At 47.9% G+C, this 25,097-nt stretch overlaps 3 protein-coding genes across 3 annotated transcripts; all 3 read right to left on the minus strand.

Annotated features, from left to right (window-relative positions):
- Positions 1-299: 299 nt before the first annotated feature.
- LOC127347111 (protein FAR1-RELATED SEQUENCE 5-like) lies at positions 300-2,849 on the minus strand. Its single transcript, XM_051373336.1, has one exon. It carries the CDS (start codon positions 2,847-2,849, stop codon positions 300-302), a length of 2,550 nt encoding a protein of 849 aa, XP_051229296.1.
- A 4,909-nt stretch (positions 2,850-7,758) lies between these two features.
- LOC127347112 (putative cyclic nucleotide-gated ion channel 9) lies at positions 7,759-9,476 on the minus strand. Its single transcript, XM_051373337.2, has 3 exons — positions 9,177-9,476; positions 8,974-9,085; positions 7,759-8,885 (listed from the first exon to the last, which is right to left on the minus strand). The coding sequence occupies exons 1-3, from the start codon at positions 9,386-9,388 to the stop codon at positions 7,995-7,997; spliced, it is 1,215 nt and encodes a 404-aa protein (XP_051229297.2). The 5' UTR covers positions 9,389-9,476; the 3' UTR covers positions 7,759-7,994.
- Positions 9,477-15,881: 6,405 nt separating this feature from the next.
- On the minus strand, positions 15,882-19,264 carry LOC139839084 (uncharacterized). The gene is made up of 2 exons (XM_071829133.1): positions 16,015-19,264; positions 15,882-15,904 (listed from the first exon to the last, which is right to left on the minus strand). The coding sequence occupies exons 1-2, from the start codon at positions 19,262-19,264 to the stop codon at positions 15,882-15,884; spliced, it is 3,273 nt and encodes a 1,090-aa protein (XP_071685234.1).
- Between the last annotated feature and the right edge of the window lie 5,833 nt (positions 19,265-25,097).

Raw genomic sequence — 25,097 nt, forward strand, 5'->3', positions numbered from 1 at the left:
ATATATATATATATATATATATATATGTTTGCTTGTATTTTTCTGATACAATTTGTTTGATTGCATGTGTTTTTATACATCCCTAAGACAAAATCCTGAATGTTCTTACAAAGTGCATATGCTAACAGTAAGCACATGGACAGCAGTTCAACACTTTTTGCATTCTCTTATTACATCATGAAGCACATGCATGTAAAATTATCATGCCACCCACCACCACATTAAGTTTGACGTCAACACAAAGCTAAGTTCATTACAACTTAAATCATAAACGAAACAACTTTGCATTTTTCAATAAGCTAGACCATGTCACGGAAGAAATCGTTTTCCTTTGATTCTGGTCCTGGCGTTATCTTATCTTTGCATGTAGCCGCAGTGTGCTGGATTGACCCACATACACTGCATTTCACAACCTTTGTAGCCTTCAGGTGCAGTCCAGACTTCTTCCTCTTTTCAGCTGGACGACCTTGTTTAGCAATATAAACCGGATCTTCAACATGGTCAAACTTTGAAGAATTCCCTTGCCCATCGTCACCTACATTTTCTACATCTGGTCCCTCATCAAAAGATGGAGCAGTCTGTTTTTTCTTCTTCCTCTTTGCAGATTCAGAAGCTTTCATTTCCAACAACTCTTTCTCCAAAGCTAGCATGTATTTATCTGCAATTGCTTTTCCTTTTTCTGATGTTGATGCCATTCTTGCTACTCTGGTGTAGTCATTGCATAGAGTGCCGTAACGCAACTGCTGCCTTTCTTTGTTATTCATCTTCCTGCCCACTGGCTGCTTAGGCAAGTCCATTTTTTCCTCCACAATGTTTTCCTCCTGTACTCTCCACCTGTCTAGTATGTATTTCTCTGGAATTTTGTTAATACAACCCAATTGCACCATTACTCTGAATATATGACAGCAAAGCAATCCATCCCTACTGAACTTGCAGCATTCGCAGCTGTAAGTTTCAGTTTCGACATTAGCCTCAACTTGGTAGCTCCTACTACCATAGCCATAGACGTAGGCTTTAATTGGGAGGACATCATAACTTTGGCCACCAATAAGGTGCACATTGTAGGATGTCACTTTACGAAGCTCAGCCCTGAGACGCAAGTATATGGGTCGCGTATAAACCTTCAGTGCTTGCTCTTCAATAGGGTAGTCACCCCACACCCTAAAAGTCTTATCTTCATCCAAAAACTCGACTGAATCCTCCGCTACATTAATTTTCTCTTGCAACTTTAAGTATTGTTCAAAGAAGTGATGCATACTGTAGTGAGGGTTACTGTATGTTTTCAGAACAGCATTAAAACCCTCACTCCGGGCGGTAGTTTGTAGGAACGGGAAGAAGCGATCCTTGAAGTAAGCTGGGACAAAAGTTGCTCTCAAGTGATACAAATCTGCAAGATGTGTGTTGTCCGCTACATTGTGTTTGCGAAGCATATCTGCCCACCTTGTTTCGAATTCATCAACTGACATGCTGTAGTCAATAATTGCATTCAACTCTTGCCTTAGCTCTTCATGTTTTGACAAGAAATTTCCCAAAACTGCCTGCGCATTCTGCATAATGTGCCACCTACAGTTTCTGTGGCAACAATTTGGAAATTCAGCAAGAATTGCAGATCTCATCGCTGCATCTTGGTCAGTAATGAAGTTTTGGGGCTGGAGGCCGCCCATTGCTTCAAGAAACTCTTGAAAGAGCCACACAAAACTCTCCACATTTTCATTTTTTAGGAAACCACAACCTAGCTGGATGCTCTGACAATACCTATTGATCCCAATGAATGGCGCAAACGGCATATTGTACATGTTTGTCATGTACGTGGTGTCAAATGAGAGACAGTCGTTGTAGTTCTTGTATGCAGCTATTGCTGGCCCATCAACCCAAAATATGCGGTCAACCTTATCAGCATGATCTGTATGCAAGTTGAAGTAGAAATCTGGGTCTTCCTTTTTTATCCTTGCAAAGTGAGAAAGTAGCTTTGACATGTCCTTGATTGTTTGATCTTCATTAATGGTAGCCATGAAATTGCTAACAGATTTGCTATCATAGGGTACATTGGCCAGACCACCGTAGACTTCTCCCATGATCCTCATTACCCTTCCAGCAGAGAGATTCACCTTATGCAAGAGCTTGACAAAGTCCCTTTCTTCCTTGGGAATTCCTTTACGAGACCTTAAATATTTCTTCAAAGAGAACTTCTTTATCATATTGTGATTGTGCTCTTCAATGAAATATGTTACATGCCACTTTGTACCTTTCCTTTTGATCCTTAGCCTAGCCTTGCATTCAGTTTTCTTAGTGATGCTTTTGTTCCGCTGCCTAACCGGTGCCGCTTCTTGCATGTTAATGTCTTCATTCTTGCCATTCTTGTTGCAAACGAACATCTGTTTGTCCTTCTGACCATCAAGTGTAGAGTTCTTGGATGTACTACACTTGATGGAGAATCCAACCTTCTTAGCATATCTGTTGTAATGCATCTTCGCTTCATCCCATGAATCGAAAATCATGCCAGGATATGGTGTTTGCACTTCAGTTTGGCTTACTGGAGTTGATTGGACTTCATCATCATCGTCACCTCCCGAATCTTCAGTAGAAAGTGTTTCACCTGTTATAGGGTTTGTGTCAGCGGATGCAGCAATGTTGCTACCACTAGCATGCTTGCTCTGTCCAGAACTTGCACCAATGTTACTACCACTTGCATGCTTGCTTTGTTCAGAACTTTTTGTTACATCTGCATTGCTCGAGGTTCTTGCGGTGTTCACTGGTGTATGTTCTTCTTGCAAATCGTCAAACAAACTGACATCTTCGGGTATTGGCTCATTCAGATCTAGAAATCCAGGAGCATACTCAGGATCCATAACCTGTCAGTAGGAACCTAAATGTTAGCATTTTCTTGCAGGAATGTATTTTTAAACTCGACAGTTAGGCCATATGACAGTAGCTGTGTTGTTCTTCACTTAGTTGATCATGTTTTTGCATGTGCTACTGCTATCACTTTTTGTTTGAAAAATGGCATGAAAGCATGTAATTATATGGGACAGCACATACTGCTAACAAAGCATTTTTTATACAAGCATATACTGTCAGTTCATTTTTTATGTAGAAACTTGAAATTTATACATACAAGACAAAAAACCAACTTGTACTACTGACTACTTTATCATTTTACTGCTTTCTGTATAAATGGAACTTGAAATTTAAACATACAAAACACAGAAGCATCCATGTAGTACTGTCTTCCTCATAACGCTGTCTACTGTATATTTTTGTTTAACTGCAAATGTTTTCTGTCCAGCTTGTATAGTCACTTATCTATCTTTTTTTTCATTTAACTACACAGGGAATTTCAAGATGGACAACTTGCTGTAGTTTCCTACCAGTGTTGCATGATGCTATGGTTCCAATGGATTCAAGAGATGTTTTGTCATGATAGCCCCAGAAACTCTTTCATTTCCTACTTCTGGTTCACCCAACCATGCAACTGAAAGTGCATTTTCCAGAAACTTTCTCATCTAGTTCTAGGCACCAACTTTTCCTACTTGTTGTTCTGGATCTATATGCTATCTCTACTATGAAGCATGCAGATGACATGTGTTTATATATGCATGGTTTGATATAACTATCCATTGTTATTGTCATGTTTTTGCATCCTATTATGCAAAAGCTTTTCCTTTTGGATGTATATTTTTTCAAAATCTGCATCTCCCCTGTTTTTCTGTTGAATCTGCATGATCTGGGGCTATCCCATGAAAGTTCTGTTGAATCTGCATGATCCAGATGTACTTTCTTGCTGGTAAAAGCAGAGCATTGGGGAATTGGAGGGAGAGCATTGGGGAATTGGAGGGAGAGGGGCAGGGGTGAATTTAGAGTCTGTTTACCTCTTGATTTGTTGTTTTCCAGAGAGTTGTTCTTCAGATCTGTTCTTCAGATCTGTTCTTCAGATGTACTTTTCTTCTGATCAACTTGAGGCAGCAAGGTGTGCAGCCATGGAGCTTGGGGAAGAACTGGCCTGGCGGCTGGAGGAAGAACAGGTAGACGAGAGAGGAAGAACAGGTAGGTTGGGAAGAACTGGACTCTGCCCTGTGTTGTTTTGGATTGGTCCATTCACGAACTGGGCTTTAAATGTAATTTTTCTTGTCTGTATACTTGTGGTCCCACTTTTTCTCGTCCTGTTCTGATGGGCCAAGTCAACAATTTCGGCTGGAACAAAAGAGGAAAGAAAACTTTCCGTTTTTGGAAAGGTTACCGGGACCACACCCAAAAACGGAAAAAAGTGGGTTCCAACAGGGGGGTCACTCCCTAAGGCAAAACGGTGCTATAGCACTGTGTAGCCACGTCCTAACTCAAGTACTGATCTAATGGCATGTAAGAACAATAGTTCAGTTTATAGATCAAATATCTCACTTATATTGGTATTTCAACATGGCAGGATAATCATTTACCCAACAACAACAAAGACCGGAGCACACCATACATGGCTGGTCTCGACAGAGCTTTGGATGAAAATAGGAGAAGAGCCAGTTTGAGGTGATTGTGGAGTTGGCGCTGAATGGGGTGTATTTGGCGACTCAACTCGGAAAAAAACTGTTCGACATATTCTAGTCCGACGGAGAACGGCGCCATTTATCTTGAGCTACGTTCTAGATAGGGCATGCAGTTGATTCGGCCATTGCCATGTTTAGACAAACAACGCCAGTTCACCCTAGGACTCGTGACGTCTTAGGGTGGGTTTAAATTTTGGATAGCTAGCTGACCAGATGAGTCACTAAAAGCAGGGTTAGTTGTTTGGGTAAGGGGCTAGAATCGCTAGTTAACTACCGCACAACGCCCACCATCGTGTTCTATATTGCCATGCGGGAGAGCCAAATTTGGCTTTTCACGGCCGTACATGCATATGCCAGATTGCAAAGCTCCCTTGCCAAGAACCCAAACGCACCCTGAGTAACAAGTCATTCCGGTCCAATTTAACAAGTCAACGGTTTCCTGCTGCGGTTCAATCTTTGCTGCGTTTGCTTGCTCACTCTCTTCGACGGCTTAAAGTGTACATTCTCGTGCATAACTGGAGAGATTTGCCGGCACGAATCTACTGTGCAGAGAGTTCAGATGTCTCGATGCCTCCCATTCATATACACACAATTTGATAGATGGATCTACCATATGCATGTTCTCTAGAAATTACACAACATACATGCGCGCGAGAAAACCATTACTTCAACCAAACAGGTATATATATCAATCTAATTTGGGTGTACGAACCAATCCAGGTCCCCTACAGCCTCTGCAATCCACTCCTAGTGAATCATATGATCTCTTTTTTTTTTTAATCTGGTGAGCAGGTGAGATACATGTCATGTTGTAGTCCATGAAATATATAATAGGAAAATCTTATCAAACTAGTACAAGGATGGTAAATATAAATGTGGAATTGCATCTACCGCATATTAATTACTTAGGGCATCTCTAGCAGATCCCTTAAAATCTATTAGAGGATTTTTTTGTTTTGTTTTTTGGAGGTTAGATGGCACCTAGCCGATCCCTCAAACTGGTTACTCAGGCGGTTTAGTCGTCCTCTACATTATAAGGGATCTGAAGTTCTCACCAAAGTTGGTGGAATTTTAATCAACAAATAACTATACTAATGCCTAGGTTTAAATGTAATTTGCTTAAAATTAAGCGTGAGAAACTTTCTTCATAGATTTTAGCCTAATATTTCGTGCTTCTTTCGTCCTATAACAATTATCGAAGATTTATCAAATTTGAAGATATCTAGATAGTTTCACGAGATAGTGGGAGTATTTAGAATGAAAACGGTTGTAATGAACCAGTGTCACACCCAAATAGAGTTTTGTAATCATTCTTCGCCTGTTTTGCCACCCCAAAACAAAAAAAAAAGCTCGCTCTTATGAAAGTTTATTTTAAGACCAGCCAATTGTTCAAAATTGCATAGAACTAATTTCATATTTAGACCTTTATCTAGGTTGTGTTCCATAAATAAAATGGTGTCATCTGCATACTGACCCCCTCCCCCCCATCTACAAGATGAGGAATAAGACCAACAACCAGACCATCTTCTTTGGCCCTAGCGATCAGAATAACCAACATATCCGCAACAATATTAAATAGAATGGGAGACAGATGATCGCCTTGTCTAAGACCTTTTTTTGTTTGAAAATAACGACCTATGTCATTTTTTACTCTAATACCCACACTACCTTTCTCAATATAATTCTAAACCCATGAACACCACTTAGGATCAAAATCTTTCATACGCAACGCTTGTTGCAAAAGAGCCCCAATTTACCTTGTCATATGCCTTTTCAAAATCTATCTTAAACAAAACACCATCTAATTTCTTCCTATGAAGTTCGTGTATGGTTTCGTGAAGGATAACAACACCCTCGAGAATGTGTCTACTAGGCATGAAAGCAGTTTGGGTCGGCTGGACCACACTTTCAGCAATATTTGAAACACCATTAGTCCCTACCTTGGTGAAAACTTTGAAGCTTAAATTTAACAAGCAAATAGAACGATATTGTCGTATTTGGATGGCATTTTCTTTTTTGGGGATAAGGATGATCGTCCCAAAGTTCAAATGAAAAAGAGGTAACTCTCCTCTCTGAAAACATTCGAACATCGCTATCAAGTCGGATTTCAAGATATCCCAAAACTTTTGATAAAATTCAGCCGGGAACCCATCCGGTCCCGGCGCCCTATTCTTTTCCATTTGCATTATGGCCTTCTTAACCTCTTCCACAGTAAAATCAAAAATCAAAATCGCATTTTCCTCAGCAGAAATTTTCTTTATATCATGATTCATTGATTCGACCATAATACAAGAACTAGGTGGTGGCGGTCCAAAAAGATTTTTGTAATACTCAGAGATATAATGTTTGAAATTTTTCTGACCCAAAATTGTTCCTTCCTCTTGTTCTAATTTGAAAATTCTCTTTCGACGACTTTTGCACGCTCATTCCACTTAGACTCCTCTTCGCGACGTAGCTTAGCTAAATCAGCATTTGCCTTACGCATGGTATGTCTCTCTTGAGCATATAACGGGACTGTTTCCGCTTTGCAACCAAGGATCTCAACAATATTTAAGAGCCTATCTTTTTCAATTTTATATTGTCCGCTTAAATTACGTGCCGAACCACGAAGATATTTTGCGGGAAATAATTTCTTGGAAATAAGCAAGAAACGTCGACAAACACTTTTGTCTTTGACTTCACAGTGAGAAAAATTTCCATTGTTCTCTGAGATAATCAATAAAGACATTCATCATCCTATTTTGGTTGTAAACTCATTTACTTACGCTACGCATACCAAAATTTAAGAAAGGACTATTAGAGTATATACCATAACTTGTATGGTGTCATTTTTATGGACTATGACTCTATTTAGTGTAAAAAACGGTGATCTCTAAATCATAATCTACAAAAATACAATGACATCATTTTATTTTATATCATCATTAATCCAACAAGCTTGCAGGCGGAGTTGAGTATCATGGATGGGGAAACTTTTGTGGGTATGAGGTGGACTTTGTATCACTCCTTGCGTTGATAGCCTGTTTGTGAGTCCTTATTACCACGTGCAACTTTTGTAAATGATGCAATTTCAGTTTCTCTTAACACATAATTCCTCTTTATTCATTCATAATCAAAGTTACATCGTCAATTAAGAGAGATGCTATGGTTTTTTTTGGAAGATCTTTTTTGGGTGATCGAGAGTTTAGGGATTCTCAGTCGACTTAGACATAGCAATCCGGTATGAAATAGCAGACATATACTCCCTCTGTGCTAAATTGTAAGACATTTAAGTGTAGTAAAACAGTGTGTCACAACGTCTTATATTTCCACAGAGGGAAGGAATATAACTAAAGTTTGTCTAGATCATATTGTCACACCACCCTATCCAGACGTCAAATCATTGACTCGGTACAGATGATGAAGGCTAAGCTATGTTAGGAAGTAGTACTAATTGGAGCCGAAGGCCGTGTGATATATTCAGTCATCAATGTCGAAGTCAGGCTCACGGGGCTTAGGCACGGGGACATGGATCATGACCTCCTCATCCCGCTTGGAGCGTTGCCTGTGCATCTTGGCGGCGAAGCGGGACACCAGTATGGTGGTCTTGAAGCTGGACGATCGGCCCTCCTCTTCCTCCTCCTTCCGCCGCAGCTCGGCGGCCTTCCGCTTGAGGTGCCGCCGCCATGCCGCCTGGATGTAGGTGGCCGCCCAGGTGCGCCACTGCTGGGAGTAGAACCGGAACGTGTGCTGCACCTGCTTGCTGTGCATGCGGCGGAACTGCCCCGCCACGAACTTGAGCTCCTCGGCGTGGAGCGCGAATGCTTCGACCTCGGAGAGCGCCATGACGGTGCGCGTGGAGGAGGGCAGGCTGACCCCGGACTTGGGGTCGAGCGCCCAGGTGAGCAGCTCCTCGCCGCAGAAGTCGCTCTCCTGGAGCATGCTGCGGTTGAAGAAGCCGCTGCGGCCGCCGTCGGTGGTGATGCTCTCGAGGCTGCCGCGGATGATGAAGACCATCTGGTCCACGGGGTCCCCCTCGCGGATGATGTAGGTGTGCTCCGTGTAGAGCGCCGGCTTGAGCCGCTCGCAGATGGCGTCCAGCAGCCGCTCGTCCATGTTGTCGAAGAGCGGGACGCGGTGGACCAGGCCCAAGCAGAGGTGCCGCTTGATGTCGCGGCGGAGGTCCTTGGGCAGGTTCTGGACCAGCGCCTCCTCATCGACGCCGCGCGTGTTCACCCACTTGTACTGGTCGTAGCGCCGGACGCGCTCGCGCAGCTCCTGCGGCAGGAGGCGGTGGTGCATCCACTGCTCGGAGTCGCGCCGCTTCACCCGCATCTCCTCCAGACGCACTGTCAGGGACTGGAGATACGTCTGCATTTGCGCAATCCCCCACATGTTGTCACTTGTCAGTACACTTCAGACAGTAAATTAGTTCAATCTTGTGGGGGCTTGGGGCTACCTGAATGTTTCCGATGAGCATGGCCATGAGGATGAGGCCGAAGGTGGCGAGCGATATGGCGAAGAGCGACTCCCCGGTGTAGATGGTTGTCTTGAGCCCCTGGCCGAGCGTACTGATCGATCGATCGATGGATCACCAAAGTTAGTACTCTACCATTGCAACACAAATCGATCATGGTAGCTGCGCCTAGAACTTGGGGATACCTCAAGTTTGCGAGGCCAAACCATAGGCAGAAGAGCAGCTTGGTGGTCATGTCTTTGGACCTGATGACCTCCGAGGTGACGGCGGAGGAGTAGATGCCGTAGTCGAAGGGGTTCTGTCCGTCGGGCTCGCAGTTCTCGTAGATGACCTGCTTGATCACGGTGGTCCACTCCTTGAACTCGTCGTTGTTCTCCTCCGTGGAGCCGCAGTACATGTAGATGGTGTTACACCCGGGGAACTCGTCGCAGTTGGCCCTCCAGCAGTCGCTTACCCGCTCGATCGACAGCAGGTACCAGAACGCGCCCACGATCTGACACAATCAAGAATGCTCCGAGTCGTGATGAGCTGTTGCCCCAAGCGCGTACATACGTGTACGTGCGCGCGCATGCATTCCGCACCCATCGATCGATGGAAAATGATCCAATCCCCCCGGGGGATCACGCGCTTCCAACCTCCGGACGCGCGGGGACGCGCGGCCGTACGATCGGATCGATCGCAGCCAGACATGTGGCTCGCAGGCCCACGCACGTGGTCCACCTCTACCCGCCTCGTCTGTTTTTTCTCATCCACTCGTTTCATCCTCATCCTTTCCTCACGAACACTGCTCCCGTTGACCACACAACGTTTGCTGCTGCGGCTGTTCTCCACGCGCTGGACCGCCGACCGCATGCCATCCCCGCCGCCGGACCTTGTGCCTCCTCCGTTGCCGGCAGGGATGCCGCTCCGGCTGCTAGTTTGCTCCTATCAGCTGGTGCTGCTCCGTTTGCCGGAGCCGTTCCTGTCGCCGGCCGCAAAACGCCGCGCCGGCGCGCCCTTGTCGCCGGCCACTTCCTCCGCAACTTCTCCCTCATCGGCCCCAACAATGAAGCTCTGCCTCCCCTGCGCGCAGCCGCCGCCTCCCCATCCGTCCTCTCGCCCTAGCGCCGCGGCCGCTTGGAGGCGTGGTCGGGGACAGACTCGAGGTGCGCCACGGCGGCGCCACCGTCGCTTTTTGCGGGGGCGGACGTGCGCCACCGGCGGGCGCCATCGTCGCTTGCGGTGGGCGGAGGTGCGGCTGCGGGCGCCTTTGCTACCTCCTGCCGCGAGACGTGCTACTACCGATGGCCGTCGTTGTCGCGCGCCGTGGGCGTAGGTGCTGCCTACTAAGGGCGCCGTTGTCGCCTCCCGTCGGTGGAAGTGCTGCCTGCCGTGGACACCCTTGCTGCCGGCGGTTGACGACGCCGCTGTGTAACCCAATTTGGGATGCTACTAGTGGCTTTCACTAGTGCTACCAGCCGAGGGCGTCGATGCTACAGGCGGTCGCCGCTGATGCTACCAGCGTCGCCCACGGACGGCGTTGCTGCAACCTCGGACGGCGTTGCTGCCAGCTGCAGGCGATGTCTCCGTTAATGTCTTAGAGGATTTGCAGCATATGAATAAAAAAAATTGCTACAATTTATTTGCGGTTTTGCTACATCTGCGTAATATGTTTGCTACGTGGTCTCCGGCGAGGTCTCTGGCGAGCCCAGCCTTTTTTATTTTTTTTTCCTGAACGAACCGTTTTTTGCTTCAGTCATTTGCTGCCGGGGGTGATTTTTTGCTGCCGGGAGACTTTTTTTGCTACATGCAAATCTAACCGTCAAAATGGTTGATCCGACGGCTGGGGACCCGGGGGCTGGGGAATCAGATCCCCCGGGGGACGCCCAGCAGTTTCGATGGAAAATGATCCAATCCCCCCGGGGGATCACGCGCTTCCAACCTCCGGACGCGCGGCCGTACGATCGGATCGATCGCAGCCAGACATGTGGCTCGCAGGCCCACGCACGTGGTCCACCTCTACCCGCCTCGTCTGTTTTTTCTCATCCACTCGTTTCATCCTCATCCTTTCCTCACGAACACTGCTCCCGTTGACCACACAACGTTTGCTGCTGCGGCTGTTCTCCACGCGCTGGACCGCCGACCGCATGCCATCCCCGCCGCCGGACCCTGTGCCTCCTCCGTTGCCGGCAGGGATGCCGCTCCGGCTGCTAGTTTGCTCCTATCAGCTGGTGCTGCTCCGTTTGCCGGAGCCGTTCCTGTCGCCGGCCGCAGAACGCCGCGCCGGCGCGCCCTTGTCGCCGGCCACTTCCTCCGCAACTTCTCCCTCATCGGCCCCAACAATGAAGCTCTGCCTCCCCTGCGCGCAGCCGCCGCCTCCCCATCCGTCCTCTCGCCCTAGCGCCGCGGCCGCTTGGAGGCGTGGTCGGGGACAGACTCGAGGTGCTGCCACCAGCGGGCGCCACTGCTGCTTTTTGCGGGGGGCGGACGTGCTGCCACCGGCGGGCGCCACTGCTGCTTGCGGTGGGCGGAGGTGCGGCCTGCGGGCGCCTTTGCTACCTCCTGCCGGCAGACGTGCTACTACCGATGGCCGTCGTTGCTGCGCGCCGTGGGCGTAGGTGCTGCCTACTAAGGGCGCCGTTGCTGCCTCCCGTCGGTGGAAGTGCTGCCTGCCGTGGACACCCTTGCTGCCGGCGGTTGACGACGCCGCTGTGTAACCCAATTTGGGATGCTACTAGTGGCTTTCACTAGTGCTACCAGCCGAGGGCGTCGATGCTACAGGCGGTCGCCGCCGATGCTACCAGCGTCGCCCACGGACGGCGTTGCTGCAACCTCGGACGGCGTTGCTGCCAGCTGCAGGCGATGTCTCCGTTAATGTCTTAGAGGATTTGCAGCATATGAATAAAAAAAAATTGCTACAATTTATTTGCGGTTTTGCTACATCTGCGTAATATGTTTGCTACGTGGTCTCCGGCGAGGTCTCTGGCGAGCCCAGCCTTTTTTATTTTTTTTTCCTGAACGAACCGTTTTTTGCTTCAGTCATTCGTCGGGGTGATTTTTTGCTGCCGGGAGACTTTTTTTGCTACATGCAAATCTAACCGTCAAAATGGTTGATCCGACGGCTGGGGACCCGGGGGCTGGGGAATCAGATCCCCCGGGGGACGCCCAGCAGTTTCGATGGAAAATGATCCAATCCCCCCGGGGGATCACGCGCTTCCAACCTCCGGACGCGCGGCCGTACGATCGGATCGATCGCAGCCAGACATGTGGCTCGCAGGCCCACGCACGTGGTCCACCTCTACCCGCCTCGTCTGTTTTTTCTCATCCACTCGTTTCATCCTCATCCTTTCCTCACGAACACTGCTCCCGTTGACCACACAACGTTTGCTGCTGCGGCTGTTCTCCACGCGCTGGACCGCCGACCGCATGCCATCCCCGCCGCCGGACCCTGTGCCTCCTCCGTTGCCGGCAGGGATGCCGCTCCGGCTGCTAGTTTGCTCCTATCAGCTGGTGCTGCTCCGTTTGCCGGAGCCGTTCCTGTCGCCGGCCGCAGAACGCCGCGCCGGCGCGCCCTTGTCGCCGGCCACTTCCTCCGCAACTTCTCCCTCATCGGCCCCAACAATGAAGCTCTGCCTCCCCTGCGCGCAGCCGCCGCCTCCCCATCCGTCCTCTCGCCCTAGCGCCGCGGCCGCTTGGAGGCGTGGTCGGGGACAGACTCGAGGTGCTGCCACCAGCGGGCGCCACTGCTGCTTTTTGCGGGGGGCGGACGTGCTGCCACCGGCGGGCGCCACTGCTGCTTGCGGTGGGCGGAGGTGCGGCCTGCGGGCGCCTTTGCTACCTCCTGCCGGCAGACGTGCTACTACCGATGGCCGTCGTTGCTGCGCGCCGTGGGCGTAGGTGCTGCCTACTAAGGGCGCCGTTGCTGCCTCCCGTCGGTGGAAGTCTTTCGCTCGTGGACACCCTTGCTGCCGGCGGTTGACGACGCCGCTGTGTAACCCAATTTGGGATGCTACTAGTGGCTTTCACTAGTGCTACCAGCCGAGGGCGTCGATGCTACAGGCGGTCGCCGCCGATGCTACCAGCGTCGCCCACGGACGGCGTTGCTGCAACCTCGGACGGCGTTGCTGCCAGCTGCAGGCGATGTCTCCGTTAATGTCTTAGAGGATTTGCAGCATATGAATAAAAAAAAATTGCTACAATTTATTTGCGGTTTTGCTACATCTGCGTAATATGTTTGCTACGTGGTCTCCGGCGAGGTCTCTGGCGAGCCCAGCCTTTTTTATTTTTTTTTCCTGAACGAACCGTTTTTTGCTTCAGTCATTTGCTGCCGGGGGTGATTTTTTGCTGCCGGGAGACTTTTTTTGCTACATGCAAATCTAACCGTCAAAATGGTTGATCCGACGGCTGGGGACCCGGGGGCTGGGGAATCAGATCCCCCGGGGGACGCCCAGCAGTTTCCCAAATCGATCCATGCCAGCTGTTGCCCCGTACATACGTCACGCGCGCATGGATGGATTAATTGTGCTCACGCGGCGCGCGTGCGAGTCATCGATCAATTCATTTTATTTGGTCCCCGGCCGTCTTTTCTTTTCTTTTCTTTTCTCGCGTACACGATCCAGCCCGCAATAATTATTAACTTCCCGGGACTGGAATTAAAGGATGCTAGCTGTACGCGCGCCACGGCATCTCCATCTGCTGTGCGCGCGCGCGCTGGATGCATGGTCGCGAAACCAAAATCGATTAAGGAACCAACTTTCGTTAATTGCCCAAAGACGCAAGTTCCTGCCTAATCCATTCGCTCGCTCGCGCCGGGAGTTGGATCCATCCTTAATTTCCTTTTCTTTGTCTTCTTCTCACTTCGACGTGTATCATCATTTTCTACCCAACACAAACTTTTCGGGATGGAAATTAGTAGTAAGGAATCTCGTTAATTACCTGCCGATAATTAAAATGAGCGATCAATTTCCATTCGGAATCCCATTAACTCGCTCGCGCCGGAAATTAACTTGCCGTGTCCATCAACCAACACAGCTGTATCTATTCGCATATACAACGATTCTCTTGACAAACCAAATAACTAAACCCATCTTCACTCTTCTCCTCCAAACGGCGCCTGATCGAGCGTTTGTGGGATGCCTCCGCTTCGTGCCATGTTTGGGCGCGTCGCTGCCCAATCACAATACCCAAACGCGTCCCCTAAACATTAAAATAACTCTTTCTTTTGCATTTTCATTTCAATAATGTTAGGGTACTAGATCATATCCTCGCGTCACGCACAGGTACTAGATCATAGTATCGAGTTATCTGGATGAATCCAGTACAGGAGGAAGGGAAGAGAGATACAGACGGAGGGGATGAGCAACGCTCAGTACAATCATCAACGATGCGTGATTCCTTTTCCTAACGCCTATTTGTCTCGTGCCGTGACCTCGGAGTTGTTGGGCTGGGCCTTCTCGGTGACGGGCCGTGCTTGGCGGGCTAAGGCCCGTCTTTGGTCGCGTCGACGGCGCCCAGTCTTGATGGGTGGTGTCGTAGCACTCCCCTCCCCTTGAAAAGCTGGTTGTCCCCAAGCAGCTGCACCAGGATAGCGACGACGGAGCTCCGTTTCAGGTTCCCAGGTTGCCAGTGATGCCGGTAGTCCATTCCATGTGACGTGGACTTGGCTGGTGAATCCGCGGCCGCGTTTGATCATGCGTCGCCCGAGCACTTCACTGGGATAGACTGAGATCGAATCATCAGTAATATAAAGGAATGTTAAGTCAGAATCATGGACCTGATTAGGAGGAACCGCCAGCTTCAATTGCGAAACGTGCAGGACAGGATGTATCTTGGCGCCAATGGGTAATTTAAGTTTGTATGCCACCTTCCCAATGCGAGCCAGAATTTCATACGGGCCAAAGTACTTGAACGCCAGCTTTTGATTTGGTCGACGAGCCATAGATGTCTGAATATAAGGCTGGAGTTTCATGTATACCTTGTCCCCGACTTGAAACTCCCGTTCACTGCGTTTTTTATCTTCCTGGTGCTTCATTCTTTGCTGGGCTCGCATCAGATGCTGCTGAATAATAGCAGTGAGTTCTTTTCTGTGCTCCAACCAAGCTGCCAGCTCTGGTGGAGTGTCCGACTGCAAGTTGCTAACGCCCAGGTGCCTAGGCTGGTAGCCGTACAGTATCTGGAAAGGGGTCTTACCGAGAGCCGAATGAAAATTGGTGTTGTACCAATGTTCAGCTAAGGGAAGCCACTTGGCCCATTTCTTTGGTGTAGCATGGACTGCACATCTCAGATAAGTTTCCAGGCATTGATTAAGCTTTTCTGTTTGTCCATCTGTTTGAGGGTGGTTGGCTGAGCTCATGTTCATCTTGGTGTCAGAGAGCTTGAACAATGCTTGCCAAATCTTGCTTGTGAAAACGGGATCTCGATCAGAAATAATGACGGAGGGAAGCCCATGTAACTTGTATACTGTGTCCACAAACTTTTGTGCGACAGTCATAGCAGAGTAGGGGTGTGTAAGAGGTATGAAGTGGCCATACTTAGTGAATTTGTCAATGACAACTAGAATACAGTTGTAGGAGCCTGACTTGGGCAGTCCATCGATAAAGTCCATGCTAATGATGCTCCAGGCTTCGGTTGGGATGGGTAAAGGATCCAAAAGACCAGGTAAACGGACATGCTCTGACTTTGCTTGCTGACAGATTTGGCACTGCTGAACATACGTTTTTATATGCTGCTTCATGTTCGGCCAGGCAAACAAAGCTTTGATTCGTTGGTAGGTTCCAAGAAAACCGGAATGCCCACCAACACCACTGGAATGCAAGGATAGAAGAATCGCCTGGTGTGCTTCACTATTGTTACCAATCCATACACGATCCTTGTACCTAATGAGGCCATTGCACAAAGCATATCCTTGTGAGTTAGGGCTGTGTAAGCTCAACTCCTGGAGAAGCAATTGAGCTTTTGCATCCTTGAGGTAGCCTGCTACAATAATTTCCAGCCATCGGGGACGAGCCAACGAAATGTTGTATAGCTCATTAGCAGCTGGATTGCGAGAGAGAGCATCAGCTGCAGTATTGTCCTTTCCTTTTCTGTATACAAGCTTGTATTGTAACCCCATCAGTTTGACAAAGGCTTTCTGTTGCATGTCTGTTGTGATCTTTTGATCAGCCAAGTGGACCAGACTGCGGTGATCTGTAACAATGGTGAAGGGTGCATGTTGCAGGTACTGGCGCCACTTGTCCACAGCCAACAATATAGCTAGACACTCCTTTTCATAAGTGGAGAGGGTCTGAGCTATCTGTCCCAGGGCTTTGCTGAGATAAGCCACTGGATGGCCTGCCTGCATGAGAACTGCTCCTACTCCACGCTTGGATGCATCAGTTTCAATAGTAAAAGGAATGGAAAAATTGGGCAACGCAAGAACTGGTGCTTCCAACATTTTCTGCTTTAACTGCTCAAAAGCTTGTTGCTCTGTTTGAGTCCAGTGAAACAATGTGTCTTTTTTGAGCAAATCTGACAGTGTACGGCTGATGAGACTATAGTGCTGAATGAATTTTATGTAGTAACCAGTAAGACCTAGAAATCCCCTTACTTGCTTGACATTAGTGGGAACTGGCCAATCTTGGACAACTTTGATTTTACTTGGGTCCGTGGCCACCCCTTCCTTGCTGATGATATGTCCCAAATACTCTAGTTGCTGCTGGGCAAACATACATTTGCTTCGTTTGATGGAGAGCTGGTTCTGCTGCAGTATGTGGAGAACTTGTCGCAGCTGAACTAAATGCTCACTCATAGATGGGCTGTATATGAGTATGTCATCCATGAACACGAGCACACACTTGCGCATGAGGTCAGCAAATAAGGAATTCATGGCATTTTGGAAAGTGGCCGGAGCATTTGTGAGCCCAAAGGGCATCACCTTAAATTCAAACAAGCCTTGATGAGTTTTGAATGCTGTTTTGTGTTGATCAGCCGGGTTGAGGCGGATCTGATGGTATCCAGACCTTAGATCCAGCTTAGTGAACCATTGTGCCCCAGCAAGCTCATCCAGAAGCTCGTCCACCACTGGCATAGGATACTTGTTTTTGATAGTAATGCTGTTGAGTGCTCGGAAATCAATGCAGAACCGCCAAGTTCCATCCTTCTTGCGGACCAACAAAACAGGAGAAGCAAATGGGCTCGAGCTTTCTTGAATAATGCCCCTTGCAATCATTTCCGCCACTTGTTTTTCAATTTCAGTTTTCTGGTGAGGGGCATATCTATAAGGCTTGACGTTTACTGGTTTGGTGCCGGGTAACAGAGGAATATGATGGTCAAATTTGCGGTGAGGTGTTAGAGTTTTTGGATCATGAAAGAGCGTGTCATACTCCTGCAGCACTGCCTGAACCTCCTCTGGAATTTGCTGTTCAGTCTCCTCCTGTGTTTCTGCCAAATGCTGTAACTCCAGGATTTGACACACTTCCCCACTGTGAATTAGCCCATGCAAACTTGCTGCAGATATCAGAGTGCAACTGTCCATATTGTTTAGCACCCCACGGAGAGTGATTCTCTTGCCCTCATGTTTGAAACGCATTGTCTTCTTCTTCCAGTTTACCCACATCTTGCCATCATTTTGGCTCTCAAGCCAATCCATTCCTAAGATCACATCATATGAAGTGAGGGGCAGTACCTTCAGGTCAGTGACGAACTGATGGCCTTGTGTGTGCCAAGTGACTGCTGGTAACATTGTTGTACAGGCTAACTTCCCACCACCTGCTACGTGTACCTTGGCTGGAGGAATATCTTCAGTTTTGTATTGCAGACGTTCAGCTAACTGCTGACTGATGAATGTGCTCGAGCTCCCAGAGTCAATGAGAATGAGAGCAGTGAACTTGCCAATTTGACCTTGCAACCGCATGCTGCGTTTGCTTGTTGTTCCCGACATAGCTTGCACTGAAATTTTCATCGTTTCTTCAGTGTCTGAATTGTCAGTCTCAGATTCAGTAGCGTCAGTGTCCGTGTCCACTGGAGTGGGGTCGTCAATCTGCAGAGACTCCAATATTTCTTCGAGAACTTTAAGTTGCACTTGGTCAGGACATTTGTGTGTCGGCCCATACTTTCCACCACACTTGAAGCATTCACCCTTGGCCCTTCGTTGAGCTCGAAGAGAATCAAAGCGAGAGGGAGGTTGCTGTGGTTTAGCCTCACTCTTCTTGTCCTCTGGAGGTGCCCCAAGGAGGCCAGGTAACGGAGCATGCTGTTTGAATTTGAATTTCATGGCCTCTTTTTGACTGAATTTGGTGCTTGCGAAATGAGTATCTTCTACCAACATTGCCTCCTGCGTTTGAGCCATAGAATACGCCAGATCAACAGTTCCAGGATTATGTAATGTTATAGCTCTACGGATGTCAGACTTGAGTCCCAAAATGAATCGTCTAACAAAGAAGGTCTCATCATAAGCATGGTTGTAAAGCAGGATTTTATGCATGAGTTCCTCGAATTTATGAGCATAGTCGTCTACACTACCACTTTGCCTATGAGCAAAAAATATGTCCATGATTTTACCATATTTGTCTCTATTGAATTTACTGAAAACGCCTACACACAGAGCTGCCCAACTATCAATGCTATGCAACGCCTCATAGGTTTGAAGCCATAATGCAGCATTCCCTTTAAAATGCATGGTAGCAAAATCAACCCACAATTTGGACTCTATGTTATACAGTTTAAAGTATTTTTCAGCACTCTTTTTCCACCATTTGGGGTTTTCCCCATCAAACTTAGGGAAGTCTGATTTGGGCAACCGAGAACCAAAATTGTTACGACTATGGTGGTGTATATCCTTTGTGTATTCACTATCAGATATGTCATGCTCCTCTATATCGCTATCAAAAATTTCCTGATCATAGGTGACAGATCGCTCACCCTTTACCAGGGCGCGACTGGAGGTTTGATCCTCTCCAGTACCAACACCCTGGGTTCGATGTGACGAGCGGCGCCCGCTGGGCTGTTCATGCGTCGAGAGCTTGGCCGCGGTTGCCTCCACAGATGTTACCCGCGTCGCCACACGCTCCATCGACTGGCGCAAATCAGCTACCGAGCGATCCAGCGCCGTGTTGGCGGAGATCACCCGCTCAAGCGTCACCTCCATCTTCGACGCCGTCCTCGTGCTCTCCTGCTGCGCGAGAGTCAGCTTCTCCAGGGAGGAGTTGATCTCGGAGATGCGCTCGGCGTTGACTTGTCCCGCCTCCGCTGTGGCCTTGTTGGCCGCCGCCGCGGCCGCCAGCAGGTTGCGGAGATCCGCCATGGACACCTCCGCCATCTCGACTCGCTGCGTGAGAGTGGGGCGACCGGATCTCGCCGTCGCGCCTGGCTATCCTCCCGTCGAACCGATCTAGGGTACACCAGCGGTGTTTTGCGCGAATCCGAGGTGGATCCGCACCCTTCGACAGGATTTACCGACGGAAATCAGCGATTTCGCGACTGGGAAGACGAATTCCGGGATCGAAACGACCTCTGATACCACATGTTAGGGTACTAGATCATATCCTCGCGTCACACACAGGTACTAGATCATAGTATCGAGTTATCTGGATGAATCCAGTACAGGAGGAAGGGAAGAGAGATACAGACGGAGGGGATGAGCAACGCTCAGTACAATCATCAACGATGTGTGATTCCTTTTCCTAACGCCTATTTGTCTCGTGCCGTGACCTCGGAGTTGTTGGGCTGGGCCTTCTCGGTGACGGGCCGTGCTTGGCGGGCTAAGGCCCGTCTTTGGTCGCGTCGACGGCGCCCAGTCTTGATGGGTGGTGTCGTAGCAAATAAAGAGAAGGAATTTACATGTACAATCGAGATTTCTAAAGTAGTGCAGCATATTGAAACAAATTAAACATAAAAACTGCGAAAATATATGTTCAAACTACTTCTTCTTTGATGCCCCATCTCGTCGTCCTCACGGAGCCGCTTCCTGCTCGTCACGTCTTCCGAAGAGATAGTGACGTTCGACACGTCCGAGGAGCTTGTGTCCCCCTCCGACGAGTAGTCATTGGTGTATTCATCGTCGTCGGTGCTCGCCGGCTGCGCCTCCGCCTTCGCCTTCGCCCTAGCCCTTGCCTCCTTCTTTGCCACCGCCTCCAGCCGTCTCCACCCTCGTCCTCTTCCTCCTCCTCCTCCTCATGGCTGTCGTCGGTGATGGCCTCCCCCTCCTCCCTCCTCGCCCTCGTCGGCCTCTTCCTCGTCCTCCTAGACGTCCATGGGGTCTTCTTGATATGCGCCTTAATTGCACTTACAAATGATGGACATGTGTTCAAGCTCGGCATCGTTAGTGGGTGAGTTGAAAATGGTGTCCTCTTACTCGGTACCGTGCACGAAACATTTGGCAAACTCTCCTGCGTAAAATGCTTGTCAGATGTCCTTGTAAGGCACTCGGATTTTTTCTATACGTTCTTGTTTTCTCCTATTTTGTGTGAATGTTACGTAAAGCACCACCTTTTGAGTTCACCATCTGCCTCTCTTACCCACCGCTTTATCTTGACATCTCTTTACCTCTCTCTCTTCCACTCTGTTTCTTCTCACCCCTTTCCTGAAACTTTCTCTCATCATAGCCGTGGCTTTGTTTTACAATTAACAAATACGAAAGGACATAAATCACCAATTTGGAACAAATTTAGGGTCTGAGAGCCATAGAACAAATTAAGGGACACATGAAAATCAATGCAAGAACCAATCTTGCAAAAATATTTTGGACTTTTAGTTCGCAATCCCACTTTAAAAATCTCCCCCGCTCTTTTATTGGGGCTTAATATGTGGGCATATAAGGGAGGTGTAAATAGAAAAATCACATGTAATTGCCACTTACGATAGAAAGTTAAGGGGGTTGACGTCACGAGTTCCACATAATAGAGTTGCTCTATAAACGACATGAGGAATGGTCACACACAATAGAGTTTCTCTAGAAACGATGCCAGGAAGGGGCACATGAGATCACGCCAAAAAAAACCTCTAAAACCCTATATTTATTTTTTTGGACTCGAGTCCTATTATGGGTATATGTAGTTGATGTAAACTGGAAACTTGCGTACACTTAGTGGCGTCTCCTTCACAAACAAGACTATCTTGAGGAAGTTTTTGGACTTGTAGTGGAAAACTCATGCTTCGAAACAACCTCGTTTTTAAGAACTTGACATATATTTGAGTTTGTCTTTTTTCTATGCTATATTATATCAATAAAAAAGGAAAGTCACATAAAATCACCGATTTTTGTGTAAAAAACTAGCCTATTTTTGTTATGGGTGCGCGTAGGACATTGGGACACATGAAATCATGTCAAACATTGTCGGAAGCCCTAGCTTTGTTGTGGGAACTCATAAAATGGTATATAATGTTTTTGTACATAGTAAAATGGATACATAACTTCTAAGTGGCACCTCTTTTAAAACATGACTATCCCAATTTCCTGGACTTATTGGAGAAAACTCGAACTTCGAAGCAACCGAACCAACATTTCTAAGAATTTGGCCTCTTATTAAGTTTGTATTTCTTTACCCTATTCTACCACTAAAATACGAAATTTACATAAAGTAACAACTTTGGGGTGAAGGCCACATGTTTCCCTTTCCATGGACATGTAAATCATGGAAAAACCCTTGAAAACCTTATCTTTTTTTTTTGCATGGAGTTGATTTAAAAAGAAAAACCCTAGTATGCGTACATAAGGTTGATTTAAATAGAAAGACACAATACAAAACTTTGTATTGTGTATGAATTTTAATATGGGTGCTACCATCGGGGTATGCTGGGTGCATCACCCTAGATCATCTCTCTCTAGTTGTATGTAAAGTCCTTCGACTCCATGGCCCTCCACCTATTTTCATTCTTGACAACGTTACTATCGGTGTTGTCTCTCAAAAACCGCTTCCCGGCCCTGGTCGCCCTCCTCACATTGGTGATCACGGACGATGATGAGGAGCATGTGGCACAACATGGTGGCATCGATTTGATATTAGGCGACTGCCAACATCAAGGAAGGTGGCCATCATGTTCTTCGTGGTCATAAACCTCGTTCTCGATCCTGGTGCATGCATACTAGAGCATCTCCACCGGTATCATTGTTTCTTTGTTAATTACTTTTACTTCAATCACATACTGCAGCATGGTGGTGACCTCCACCCAACCAACATATATATGATAGGTCTACACATGGTACATACATAAAAGCATACATTCATCAATAATTAAGCTAGCTAGCCATGAAAAGAATGTCAACACTCTTTGCATTTTTATGTGGGCGCGGTTGGCCATGTATACATTATTTGCCCCCCCCCCCCTCGGACATGCATGCATGTTCTTCGTCATTGCATGCGTAAAAGGATTGAAAACTTAGCGTGCTTACCAACTTGCACATCCATGCTTCCTCCCTCTCCCCCTCATTTTCTCTTCTCTCTCATGCTATCTTCTCCCACCATGTGGCCAAAACCATGGCCCCCCTCGGCGACCACCCTCACCACCACTACAACATCACAGGAGCCAACACAGAGAAGGTGACAACGAGAATAGTCCGAGGTGTCTGTGTGTGTGTCGGGGGGGGAGAGGGTGCGCTAGCACTAGAGATAAAGATGGTGGCATCAGAGTTTACAGTGACGGTTAGGGTGGTGGATTGAAGGAGGAGGACTGGGAAGTATGGGGCGGTGAGGCACCGCTTAAGCGTGCAAGCCTCGAGCAGGGCTGGGTCTGGATTTTCAGAGGCCCCAGGGCGAACTCAATGAATGGGCCCAACGTTTATACCAAAGAAAATAAGCCAATTTCATAAATTAATGGACAAAATAATTGTTCATCTACCTTTCTAGGATTCTAATGGTCGCTACAATTTTCAGTATACTCTTGGGCATCGGAAGTCTCATCATGTTGTTGTTGTTGTTCGGCATTATTGATATCTAATTTCTCACAATTCCTGTCACGCCTTAATGCAATTTACTGATAGCCCTTTTTTTGAAGATTCAATTAACTTATTTTCCCATTTCGTCATGTTTCTTTCCTCGCATTCTTATAAATGTTTTTTGGGCAACATAAAAAAGAAGAAGAGATCACACCTGAACGTTGCAGTTATTTATTCATTTATCCCAAACCGAACTATCCCATCATCGAAAACCAGGTGATGTACTATCTGAATACTGAATCAATGCTAAAGAAGCAGCTGCAAGTGTAGTCTGTAGAAATTAATTAAAATTATTGAGATTGAGAAAGGGGCAACTGCCGTGGAAAAAGAATACGAATCAATAACCAGATTGGTAAAATAAAAAAGTACGACATGCAGAGCCCGGGCTAATAGAAACTAATCTGAAAATTGCCTGTAGAATATTGCTCTGCTATGTAGCTAGTTTCCTTGTCGTCGCTCCATCATGCATGCCTCCGTGCCTGATGGGTTCGTATGAGAACGAAGAGGTACCTAGAGAACAATTTAATATTTTCCTTTGTTTTAGGGAAACGAGTATGTGGGCATGTGCTGTTTTTTTCTACCCTGCACTACCTATGTACTATTTTTTTTTTGTTGAGCCGATGCACTACCTATGTACTAGTATTGCATGACTCGTTATGGGCTCCAAGTTTGGATGGGCCCCGGGCAGTCGCACCTGCTGCCCTGGGCTAGAGCCGGCCCTCGAGCAGAGAGGACGGTGGATGTGGTAGAGGAACAGAAGTGGTTGTGGTGGTGCGACACCTTCTTCTCCCTCCTCTCCCAGTAATGACGGTGGTGCTCATATCCTCCTATTATTCTTCTCACTCCGTTCAGAGAGCTACCGGACAAAACCAACGGTTGGAATTTTACCGGAGATAGAATGGGTGACCATAATCTAGCAACAACAGATGAAGTCGTGGTTTGTAGATATCTAGGCATTCTTTCGTTGAGCTCTCCAAGAATTGAAGAGGAGGGTTCTTAATATCACGTACATATGTGCCAGTGGCGGAGGCGGGGGCCAACAGGGCCTGCCCCTGACTCTCTTCTACCTCGAGGAGAGTATCTAGTGGTATCAAGTGAGAGAATGATTGGACTCCTCCTCGGAGAGAGGGGGACTGGGGAGGGATATTTATAGGGAGAGAGGGTGAGGAAACCCCTTCTACACAGCTCAGTGGTGATGTGAAAGGACATGCATGCTTGTATGGCCACAACAGGCGCATGCCTTGGCCGTCCACGGGTCTTCCACCCCCATGCTCGTGTTAGTGCCGTCTACGACACTTAACAATGTGATGAAGGAATGCCATTGATCGAGCACATGAGCTTCAAGGCGAGTGGGGTTCGAGCCTCGAGGCCAGCAAAGACGGTGCCGACACACACAATCTAGACAGGGCGAGGCCGTTGTCGGCTTGGAGGAGCGTGCTTCTGCTCCAAACCCCCATCGTCCACCTGGAGTAGGAGTAGTTGACGTACAACGGCTGCAACCAGCATGGCAATTGTTGCAGCGGTGGTCGTGCACCATGTCTTTAGATTTATCTCTCATGTAGCTCGTGACTAGAGGGAGAGTTGCAGCAAGTTGCAAAAGAAAAGAAAAGTTAGCAATGCTAAGCTAGCAACTTGGGCATTTCACGTAGATTTTAACATTTTTTAAATGAGACACCTTTGCATGTTTTGATCAATTACCGTAATTAAGTTTTTTTGCAACAATTATGGTAGGGACATAAGTGAGCAAACATAATTACGATTGGAAATAAACTCGGTGCCCTTTTTTCTCCGTCCAGTTCGTGTATGGAAATGCCGTCGGAAATTTTGGAATCGAACAAATGACGGAACGGAAATTATGGGCAAACATTATTCGTCAATCAAATCACACAAAACCCGCCTTGTTTGGGTCGCCGATCTGAGCCATCATCCAACAACACCCACCGCCTGCGCCGCCGCTCACCTATGCGGGCGATGCCCCTCGCCGCTGCTCGCCGGCGCTGCTCCGTCTCCCACCCCCCGCTGACTCCGCATCCACGCCCCTCCAATCGCTAACCCAACCTGCTCGTGCGCCGCGCCTCACCGGACGGCTCCCAAGCCATGGGGGCCGGTCGCTCCTGGACTTCCATGGCCACCGGCCGATCCCGCCATGGGGGGCTTCTACCGGTCGACGGAGATGCTTGCACGCCGGCCACCAGGACGCGACCCCGCAGAGGGGATC

The sequence above is a fragment of the Lolium perenne genome, chromosome 4, assembly GCF_019359855.2.
Source record: "Lolium perenne isolate Kyuss_39 chromosome 4, Kyuss_2.0, whole genome shotgun sequence".
In the NCBI taxonomy this organism is placed as follows: domain Eukaryota; kingdom Viridiplantae; phylum Streptophyta; class Magnoliopsida; order Poales; family Poaceae; genus Lolium; species Lolium perenne.